General features: G+C 37.8%; 1 protein-coding gene across 1 annotated transcript; it reads right to left on the reverse strand.

The window, feature by feature from the left end:
• Positions 1-25: 25 nt before the first annotated feature.
• Positions 26-6,711, reverse strand: mtmr9 (myotubularin related protein 9). The gene is made up of 11 exons (XM_024291660.2): positions 6,202-6,711; positions 5,668-5,851; positions 5,313-5,421; positions 4,641-4,766; positions 4,394-4,567; positions 4,094-4,311; positions 3,825-3,986; positions 3,603-3,744; positions 3,293-3,513; positions 3,063-3,214; positions 26-1,411 (listed from the first exon to the last, which is right to left on the reverse strand). The coding sequence occupies exons 2-11, from the start codon at positions 5,847-5,849 to the stop codon at positions 1,248-1,250; spliced, it is 1,650 nt and encodes a 549-aa protein (XP_024147428.1). The 5' UTR covers positions 5,850-5,851; positions 6,202-6,711; the 3' UTR covers positions 26-1,247.
• Positions 6,712-11,172: the final 4,461 nt, after the last annotated feature.

Below are 11,172 nucleotides of genomic sequence, written 5' to 3' on the forward strand. Positions count from 1 at the left end.
AGGTTAAGGATCAGACAAAAACAACTTGATTTTTAAACTTTTATTGGCTTACATAACAAATAAAAGCTTTACCAAGTGTTGTTGTGAATCTAATCTTCACAGAAATGCATTGCACAATTTTGATAAGCAGACAAAACAAGTGTTTGTTGTAGTTTAATGAGATTACCAGTTCTGTTTATTAAGGAAGGAATGTTATAAAATGTTTTTTCTACATATATCAGTCTGATTTTGCAGTGATTGATTATATTTTGCATGAAATTAATTTCTTATTCTTGCACAGAGAAAATATTTGGCATTATGTTTGTTTTTTGGCTTATTTTAATAGTTGAGAGTGCATGTAAACATTATTTTTCACACAGATTAAAGTTCTTCAGAGATTATGTCCTAACCCTGGCGGTAAATCAGAATTACTATACTAAAGCAGTGAAAGTGGATTTAGTTACAGGCAAACAAGTTACCAAACTCAAAAAGATTTATTTTTACAAATAAATTAGAACTTCATGTAAAAAAAAAAAAAAACAGAAGAGGAAAATGGAACAGTACATTTTTTTCAAGAAACTAGATTTGTTTTCAAGTTTAGGTTTGTTAACAGCATTTGCGTAATTTTGTGTTAATAAGATAATATTTCTCAGAAAACAATATTTTTTCACAAAAAGTGCACAACTTGTTCCCCCCAAACATCATTCCTGCTTTGATTACCACAAGTGCAGATTAGTGTTAAACGCAAACATTCTTCGAAGTACCGGTTTCCTCTTTCCATCACTATAGCAACGCCCTCATTACCGCATCATCGTTTTCACACTCTCCAGAATATTTTTACACCGCGAGTCGGTCAACCCGGGATCTGCTCCAACCCTGACTGGGATAACGAGGATGGAGAACATGGGATGGAGAGTAATCGCAGCACAGAAGGTGATGACCCAACCTACACATTTCTGAGTCACATGCTGCCTTATAGCCCTACATATGTTGCCATAGTTACGCCGCAGTGCTTAAGTCCTATAAGCATTTGGAAAGAAATAGACATGAAATCAAAAGGTGAAGTTCTTGTTAAAAAAAGTAAATAAATGAATGAAATGTGAAGAAATCTCTTTATATTGGGGGCGGCGTTGATGTTGGTGTTAGAGGTAAATTTGTGAAATGAAAAATGATATTAAAATTAAAGTGAGAGCTTTAAAGCATGTTGTTAAGACTGACTTCTATTTGTGATTTTTTTTTACCCCTTTTCCTTCTCGTTTTCTAAGTTTTTATGGGGTTTGCAGCAGGGGATCATCCGTTTCCAGCTCGGCCAGCTGCCGGCGGAGGCAGTTCACTTTGTTCTGAAGTTCCTTGTTGTATTCAATGATATGTACCATTTCATCGTAGGCCTCATCCAAACACTTGGAGGAGCGGTTCCAGCGAAGGAATACCCCTATGAGGAACAAAAAAAAAGTTATAGCTAAATATAAACCTCATTTTGATTAAAATTTTCATGTTTGATGGGATTTCAAAAGGGGGTTCTCCGTCTGTTTCAAGTCCCTGATGCTAATTTGAGTTGACGTCAAGCTGTGTTGAATCCAGGACACAAATTGTGTGATTTTACAGATTTTCCACACTCTATCAGTTCCCATCAGCCACCAGAGATCTGATCCTCCACGGGGTCTTTGGAGGTAAATCGTCATTTTTACAGGAGTGCCGCATCAGCGCGAGGTCACGTGCTCTGGCGATTCTCAGATGTCGGCTTCATTTAGAATTTAGGGGTCAGGATAAGGCGCGGGGGCAATGAGACTCCCAACAAAGAAAGCCTGGACCCATTCACCCCTAAATGCATGCGGCTCATCCCAACCCCCAACTTCTCTCCATCAACTGCTGACTCTTTCAGAAAGCCTTTTCGAACTCTAAAACCCCAAAACAAACAAATAAATAAACTAAAGCATATTAGAGACTTATTTGGTATAAAAACTTTGATCAAATTTAATTTAGTTGTTTTATTAAAGCCATTCAAAACTACAATTTAACCCTCTTGCATGTTTTAAAATGAAATTATTGGCTAAACTTTATCGACATAACCTTTCTGAAACATTTACCTTAACATTTAAAAGTGCAAGAATGTGCTACAGGTCTAAGATTAGCCTGCATATGATCACTGACGGAGGTCTGGTTGTAAAAACGTATACTGTGTTCAGGGTCAACTTTCACTGAGGATACACCCTCAGCACTGACCACATAAGGAGCAGGATGGCTAATGGGATTTGCAAAGTCATCCTGTAAAATAAATACATTTTAAAAAATAGTCCAGATTAAACTTCTTATGCATTTTTGTTGTAAATTTGAACAATTCAGATTAAAATTCTATGATGCCTCAGAATAAACAGCAACAAATACACTATTTCTGTGACAATTAATTATGAAAGTTTATATTTGCAAAAAGTGAAGTTTCAAAAGAATAAAGTTGAATGTAAAAACATTATGAATACTGTTTGATGCTTTATTTTATATAGTAAAGGGAAAGATTCATTTGTGCCATAATTTACCACCAAAAATGAATGTGAATACAGAACAATGAGGCATTTAAAGTGTTTTTTGACTAAGAGAGTTAGCAAGATTTTCAAGCCTTCAATCTACTAGAATAAAGGCGCCCCCTTCTGGTAAGAATTGTAAATTGCCAGGAAACTAAGAAAATATATTTTTTTAAAATTAATTGTAAATGTGAATGTGTATTTTAGTGAGATTAAAGACACGTTCATCCAACCAGAACTTTAAGGTGTTACATGTATTTTAAAGCTGATTTTTTTTACATTTTAAACATAAAAGCATAAATATTAATAGTGTTTTAAAGGTAAAATAAATATTTTTTGTAACATATTTGTTAAAAGTTCAAATAAACAAACTGAACATCTTTACTTGCTTACATCATGTATACTTAAAATCCGTATAAGAACAAAAACGAGTACAGTTGAGTTATTATATCATATAAGTTGTGTTTTTGTGTGTTTCTGAGGTCAATTTTGAAAATAAAACTTCAAATTGGACGCATAACTTTATAAATTGCCGTTTTTCCAGAGTTTTTGAGTGCAACTTACCTTCCCACAGCAGGAGGCTCTGCGGGGCCACTGACGGCCAGATTACAAGACTGTTGGCCTCGTAGAGCGGGTTGGTCAGGAGCTCCAGCTCCTGAGGCCGATTCACCCACGACCAAAGAGATACAGTCTTCTCAGGCAGAGCGAGTCTGGCTCTGATAACAAAGAGACAAACAAAAGTCACTTACTTTAGACCCTTTTTCTCAGCTCAGATCAAGTTTATTCCGTCTTACCTCTCGGCGGCAGAGTTGCAGAGGAAAGTACCGAACTGAGAGGCGTAGGCGTGTTCGAAGAGCAGCACTAAGAAGCTCTCGTTGAACTCGAAGGAGCACGGAAACTGTCGGAGGATCTGCCACACGCAGTCCAGGAAGAGCAGGAAGACGGGAGCCTCGTGGCGAGGCTTGCTGTTGGAGTACGCAGACTGAGCACAGCGCTGCTGGAACGGGTGGCCTGCCTGAGGGAGAGGAGATCAAAGAGACAAATTCTGAAAATGCTATTCGCAGCAATTATCACTTCATATGTATTTTTTTTAGTTTCCCTCACCTGGATCCACTCCCGCTCCACCAGCCTCTGGAACCCTTTAATGGTCCTGCAGCTCGGATCGAGGATAATCTGAGCCAAGGAGGTCACCTGCAGGGTGGAATCTGTCCCCTCAGTGCCATGGACAAGAACTGACGCCCCCTCTCTAAAACGAAGCAGATTATCAGCATGTCAGTTTACACAAGAACAGAATCAGCAAATGAATAACAACATTAGCGGTCTGACCTGTCGATACACTGGGCAGCCAGGCAGGCGGTAGTGAGGATTTCCTTGACGTGAGTCTGCCAGTTGGACGCCTCCAGCTTGCTTAACCAGCGGTCCATGCTGTGAGACTGGTCATTACAGGCCTCCACTAGTTTTATCAGGCTCTCCTGGAGGACGTTATACCTAAATTATCCAGAAATATACAAAGCAAAAACAAAAGTCTCCTTTAAGATTGAATTCTTGCTATGAAACATTTACAAAATCCGGATCCGTTGCAGTCCTTCAGTCACCTCTCAATGGCTTTGTGGATCCTCCTCCACTGTGGGTAGTTTGCCTCAGACTCAAACCCCCCCCCTCGAGCTTTGGCCTGCTGGGCAACATGAGTGGTGCGAGTGTCAATGATGTAGCCGCGCTTTCCTGGCCTCAGAGTGGCATTGATCAGCTTTTCGTCTTCCTTACACCGCCTCCCGTTGGTCCCGGCCAACGGTTGTCCTGCTCGCATCATCACCTGAACACCCAGATATTCAGAAGCGGTCGCCGCGATTCCTTCGGGCATTGCCATAACGTCAATCCATTCTATCCGCACTTACCATGCCGTTTTTGCGGTGATAATAACTAAGCACTGGGAATCGGCCGCCGTGGCGAAAAGTGGCAACTTTCCTCAACGTGTCGTCATCAACATCTTTGGGTACCACCAGCAGAGAGGGATATGACGAGCACACGCTAAAATCCTTATTGACTTCACTCAGCCTCCACTCATCAGTCTGAAAGAGGGGACGGTACGTTAAAAAAAGAGGGAAATGACACATCTGAAGGAAATGACAGATCTAAACATACCATGGACTCCAAGTCTTTAAATGCGTTCTGCGGAAGAAAAGAGTTCCATCCGTCCTCCAGGACTTCAAACATGGGCCGGTAGAAGAAAGGGTACATGAGGGAGATGGAGTCGAGAGTGGACAGGGCCTAGACGGAGGGCAAGAGTGACCGATATAAAGAAATTAGGGGTAAAATTTTTATTTCTGGGTATTTCTTCATTCCAATTATTGTAAATCAGGAGCAGACAAAAAATGCAGTTGAAATAAGCTTGTAGATGAAGCTACAATCTGCATGTCACAACCTCCCTGCTCCTTTCTGATGCATCCATTGGTAGACAAATAAGTTCATCTCTGTTTTCCTCGTCTGAACTGGCGTCTGGCTCAAAACTGGACAGCTGGATAGCTTTAATATTGCTCGCCGGTTTTGTTGGACCGGTAATGTTAAGTAAGGGTGTGACAGGGTTGCAACTCAGAAATGAATTTCTAAGAAACTATTGCCGTTTTGCAGAAACTATTTTCTAGAAAATGACACAAGCTTATTTATTTTGTCTAAAAACTGCATTATCATAAATAAAATACCAATGGTGAACATTTTTAGAATAGATGATAGCAGTAATTATTTAATTGCATGGATTATCAACTAGATTATGCAAAAACAAAAAAAAAAACTTTGGGGATTACTAAAGTTTTTTACCTCAATAGAGCTGGCGATGTTTAAGCATTCCTCCATGCCGGGGATGTCGAGCTGAATCACCCTCAGATCTTTGCATTTGACGATGATGCTTCCCAACAACCCCACAAACCTGCATGAAGAAAGGAGCAAATTGATTGAAAAATACAGTTTCAGAAGGTTGCCATCAGATGCTTAAATCTATTTTGGAGAAAAAAAATGTGAAGATATGGATGATAGAGCTGCACATCTGTTACAGCAAGGAAGTAAAAGCATAGCTGCATTAATTAAAGAACATGCACAGGAAACAGCAGACAAAAGCTGTCAAAACAACAGGAAAAGGCCAAACAATGAGAGAGACACTGATATGCAGAGTCACCTCTTCTCAATGGAGTCGATGTTTGAATGAAGCAGCCACAGCTCCTCTGTGTTGTCCTGTCTGGAGGAGAGGATGAGGTGGTGGCCGGTCAAACACAGCGTCCCCTCCACGTTGGGCATGAAGGGTCGGTGCAGGACAACGCCGTCCGCCCGGGGTGTTTTGATCAGCTCTGCGAACTCCATGACTGTCAGGACACAATAGCAGGCGGCCCAGACGGAGCAACACAAACCACCACTGGTTATTCAGTTCACCAGACGCTCGTGTGACATTTCACTACAAAACAACCACAAGCATTGATGTCAAATGGACTGCTGCCAGTCTGACATCCGGGCGAGTGAGGGAGTCGAAGACATCAGGAAGCGAAGTGGCTAACATTAGCTAGCAGGCTAATTGTGCAAGAAATCCAAGGTTTTCCTTAGATATGATTAGTGTCACCAAAAAATATTGCAAAATTATTAAAATAACATATATGCTGTTAATGTTTCCAGCCACGTTTCTCCACAAAACTCTAAAAGAGGTTTGTCGGAAAGTTACCTGATTCTGTTTTGGAGGATGTCGGACCGCTGGGTAAATATTCCAAGCGCACCCCACCGGAAACGACTCCCGGAAGTGAGGATTCACGGGCTTTTCAAATAAAACCTGTTGTTTATTCCCATCCTAAATAAAAGCTTGTTTTTTTCTGAAAGGATGTTTTGTTGAGTCACAAATCAAAAAGTATTCTGGTCTGTTCTTGATAAATCTCTTGGCCAAATATCATATTTACTAAGGTAAATTCTCTGAATAAAAACCATGTTTCATTGTAATCTTTTCTAGGCTCAACTTGTTTATTAATAGTGAAACTCTGAGAAACAACATTCAATCAAAATTAATTGTTTTACGTGCAGAAGAATCCCCTGGCCTTTTTATATTTCTTTTTTTTCTTGTATTGAAATGTTCCTTTATTGCATAACTAATCGTGAATCTCTGTAAATTGAAAAAATCTGCAAAGAAATTTGTTAAAAAAAAAAAAAAAAAGGGATCTGCAACCTTAAGCTCTGGAGCCATATGTGGTTCTTTTATCCCTTGTGGGATCTTTGATTTAGAAGAAAAATGCTAAATGTTTGAAAAAAAAAATAAGGATTTTGTATTTTTAGTCAAGTTTTACCCTATTTGATTTTTAACATGTCAGATAACTGAACAAAAATTATGGCTAAAAAAGTTTCATCTTTTACTATTAGAACAAGCTTAAAGGTCATATTCTGATCTTCTGCTGCACATTGTGTCTAGCAGCTGTCCAGAGGCAAATTTCTTAAAATATAATTCCTTTTCAAGTGACGATTTTTTTATTCAAAAAAATAGATTCTACACCAATTTTGTCATGTTTATATTCAACAATAAAATGAGAAAAAAGATGAAGGGGCTTTAAAGTATATAAAAATACACTAACTTCAGTTAATTAATCCAAAATAAAGCTAGAAAAACATTAAGTGTGGGGAGAAAGCTTCAATGAGTCAGTGCTCTGTCATTGATTACAACATGTCATGGTGTTCCATTGAAAGCGGGCTCTGGAAAATCTGTCAATCAAACGCTTTGAATGTTGGATGTGAGACCACCTACTTCAATTGAAGCGTCTTCCCTGCTGGAATAACTCCATGTTGTTTTATTTTTAATCCTCTTGCTAATGGGACTGAATGGTAGTTGTCAATCATTACCACCATACCTGTGGGTGTCGCTGGCTACGTCATAAACTGTGTGACAGTGTGCTCCAAAGACTTAATAATGACAAAAAACTATCAGCCTCTTCATATGTTTCCAGTTTATTTTATTTATATCCAATGGTTACTTTCAATAATACAAGAGGTATGATTGACTCAAGAAATAGCTACAGGTAGAAACTGACATTTCATTTGAATTCAGAAGCGCTGAACGTGCAGTTTTGGGGGCTCCAGGCATTCACGGAGTTCGTTGAGTCACAAAAAGTCACTGACTTAAAACAAAATGTTTTGTCAAATGTAAAATTAAATGAAGGTCTGATACATTTTTATTTCATCATAATCATTGTCTTGTCAACATTCATAAAGCTATGTGATGCAAATGTTCAGAAAACCTCATTTAAATGTGAATTCTTTGTAATAAATATTTAACTTGGCTGTATTTGTTTATAAATGTTTGAGACAACATATACATTAGTGTTACTTTGTCAATAGTGTACCTGCAGACTGTCGCAATATACCTCTATATATTATTAAAAAAATGCCTGATTGAACATTAGCATAATTAGGAAAAACAGAACAATAGTGATCTGTAATTTTAATAACAATAAATGGTAACCCATCCACTGATTCAAACTATCTCTATATGTAAGTTATATGTATGGAGGATATTTTTATATATCTTGCCCATGGTAGCAATAAAGTCTATTCTCTTTTAAATATCTAACATGTATAGCAGAACAGGACACTAGGTGGTAGCAGTGTGACATTTTTACCCAATTCCTTCTGCAGGTACTTGAGTAGCATCATCCAGAATTAATATAAAATAAAAATATGTTTTTTTTCTATTGAGAAAAAGCATTAAAAAAAATTAATAAATTCAGAAATAAATTTTATTTTAAATAATTAATCTGTAAAAAGGAAGATTTGATTCAAATTCAGACTGATTGCTGTGATTTACTGTTCTTTCAGGTGAAAAAAACAAAAAATATAAAAGTTATCTTAATAGACAAAACAAAATTAGGATGGACTCTGAATACTTTGATACATATACAGTCTTACTAGTTTGTGTACATTTGAAAAACTTGTCCATGCAGATCACAATGTAACAATATAGACCCAAGGTCCAGCAATGTCCTGTTACAAACACTTTACGACAAATTGTGTGGGTGTTTGTGTGTGTGCCACAAATAGATCTTTTGAGACACTGTGTATTCTTAGAAAGCCAGCTGAAAGGGGGTGTCCCCATAGTGCGAATAAAAACTTGTTTGGCGGAACCTGTCCTTGCAATGCACAAAAACCTGTATGTGTGTGTGTTGGGAAAGGGTGGTTGTGGGGTCTCTAAAGAATTGTGCAGAACAAAACAAACAAATAAATGTAATGGAATATGTCAAATAGGCTTTTAAACCATGAAGATTTTTCTGCTCCTTTCATGTTGCAGAAATTCAGACAGTTACAAAGAGACTTGATAGACAACACTGCAAAATGTTTTGATGTTTGTCAATCAGATGCTCAAATGGGAAATCTGCTGATCAGCAGCTTGGAGCAACTTTTAACAAAAACAAACTAAAACTATTGTTTCCTGTGTGATAAGTAAAGATTTTGTTTTGATTTTTCCATTCATGGAAGACATGGCAGCTTACACTCTTTACAGAGCTGGTCTGTTCAGTATAACAGTCACATCATGTTATTTTTCCAGCATTTTTTAAAAGGCTTTTATAGAATGTTTGTTAAAAAATGATTTTTATTAACCTCAGAAGTTAAATCTATTTCAATTTGTGTAATCACACGCATTAAATATTTATCTTTACAATGCTTTTTTTATGTAATTTTAAATGTTTAAAGTTATTCAGTACTTTTTTAAAAACATATTTTTTGTAGTAACAGTTTAAGGAGTGAAAGAATGGGCTGGAGTATCGAATGAAGAGCACAACTAAATAATAAAAAAAACATGATTTTGAATATATTTTTTTTATAAAGCTGACTTTACCACCACCTTCTAACAGCATCAGAAAATGTTTTACTTCAATGGAACTTCTGGTCATTTATATGCATATTTGACACATTTGCCCAGTTCTGCCAAACTGTAGCTGTCAGACAGATGGCCTCATTTTTCTCCAGAATGTTGAAAAAGTTTGATCCAAATTCATTGGGAATGGCATCAGGTGATGGCAATAAACAAAGGACATGATCCAAACTGCAAGAGAGAGGAGTTTCGATTGGACAATTAACAAATTGAGGGAAAAAAAGACACTTTTTTTGCAATTTACAGCCGGATGTTACAATTTGTTGCTAATGAAGGAACCTGGAGCTCATCCTGGATGTGACATTTATTATTAAATACAACCAGGGAAAGAAGCAGGAAAAGTAGCTGTAACTGGTGTGTGAGAAGAAGAGGCAAGTCTGTTAAGGTTTTGGTATCAATCCAAATGGATGGTTAGCTTTTGTAGTAAAGGTTGAGATTCCCTGGAGAAGTGTGGGTTGCACGGTTCAACAGGGAAGCTTCATTAGAGAAGAAGCAAGATGTCTGAAGAGGAGGAGCCAGTTGGCGCTCGGCAGCAGCAAACCGCACTTTCATTTCCTGATGGAGGAGGAGGGGACGTGGAACATTTATAGATGCTGATTAATAGTGGGAAACAACATAAATCTGGCTTCAAAGACCATAAATCCGGCAGAAACACAGCCGGGAGGAAAAAGCTGCATCCTTCAGATATTTGTCTTAATTTCTGAATATAGTGGGGAGTTCCCGCTCGCTGGGATCTCAAAGCACATGAAGGGACACACGTCGACCTTGAATGACTCCCCACGAGGTAAACACTTCCAAACAGAGCTGAAGAAGAAAGGCAGAGATGTTGGCAGAGGCTTTGGTTTGCCAGTTTGCTTGAGATCTTTGTCAGAGCGGCGAACGTTTGTTGTGTGTGTCTGTCGGAGCTTCACAGCAGAGGGTTTGTTCTCAGCTTCTGCAGCTCACATCAGAGGCAGCTCTGGATGGATGTCAGTGCTCAGATGGGTGTGAAAATCCATCCTTTCACCACAAACCAAATAAATATCCTTCATCTGAGTTAAACACAAATTATGTACAATTTTCCTTTGCATTTTAAAAAGGCTTAAATATAACAGTGCACAGTCAAGGGGTGGCATTTGTGCTTTTTGGATTAGTTTAAATATTTCATTAAATAAGAATTTATCAATTAGAATTTGACTAGTTCTTTCCTGTTGACTATTTTACTCTGGATTAACAGTTTCCAAACCTGACAGAAGTAATTCGAGTTTTTAAAGTCCCACTTACTTTCTTCTGATGGAGGAAATATATAAAGAAAATGAACAAACAATTGAATTTCTTTGTATTTCTTTATTAAAATCATTGAGAATCAACAGCAGACAAAAAAAAAAAACAATTTTTTTGTACAATTTGGTGTATTCTGATGCATCCACTTGTAGTCGACTTATAACCAATTTCTTTGTCTGAGCTGGCATCGGACTCAAAACTGTAGGCCTAGATAATTTCAGTATTGCTTTCTATTTTTGTTTCACTAGTAATGTTATGTTGGGGAGTGTAAGCTAGCAGGAGAGAATGTAAACAGAAAGCTCTCAATCATGTGGAGGGGTAAGGGAGTTGCTCCACATGATCCCATAACTCAGAGGGGAAATTCTACTCCACTCCTGCCGTTCTGTGGAAAACTATGTCCAAGAAAATGACTTTTTTATTTTTTAAGTTTATTCTGCTTTTAAATAGTTCAAAAGCAATTGGAGTGAGTCTTTAAAGGCATTTCAAATGTCAAGGTTTTGATTTATATTTTATTTGGAGCTGATT

This window comes from Oryzias melastigma, linkage group LG24 (genome assembly GCF_002922805.2).
Source record: "Oryzias melastigma strain HK-1 linkage group LG24, ASM292280v2, whole genome shotgun sequence".
NCBI lineage: Eukaryota > Metazoa > Chordata > Actinopteri > Beloniformes > Adrianichthyidae > Oryzias > Oryzias melastigma.

Bases quoted from the DNA above. Each gene is read 5' to 3' on its own strand.
- mtmr9 (XM_024291660.2), bottom strand. From the start codon at position 5,849: ATGGAGTTCGCAGAGCTGATCAAAACACCCCGGGCGGACGGCGTTGTC. The intron at 5,422-5,667 runs GTGACTCTGCAT...TTCTTCATGCAG, and splicing joins ATCGACTCCATTGAGAAGAG to GTTTGTGGGGTTGTTGGGAA. The intron at 3,514-3,602 runs GTGAGGGAAACT...CCTCTCCCTCAG, and splicing joins TGGAGCGGGAGTGGATCCAG to GCAGGCCACCCGTTCCAGCA.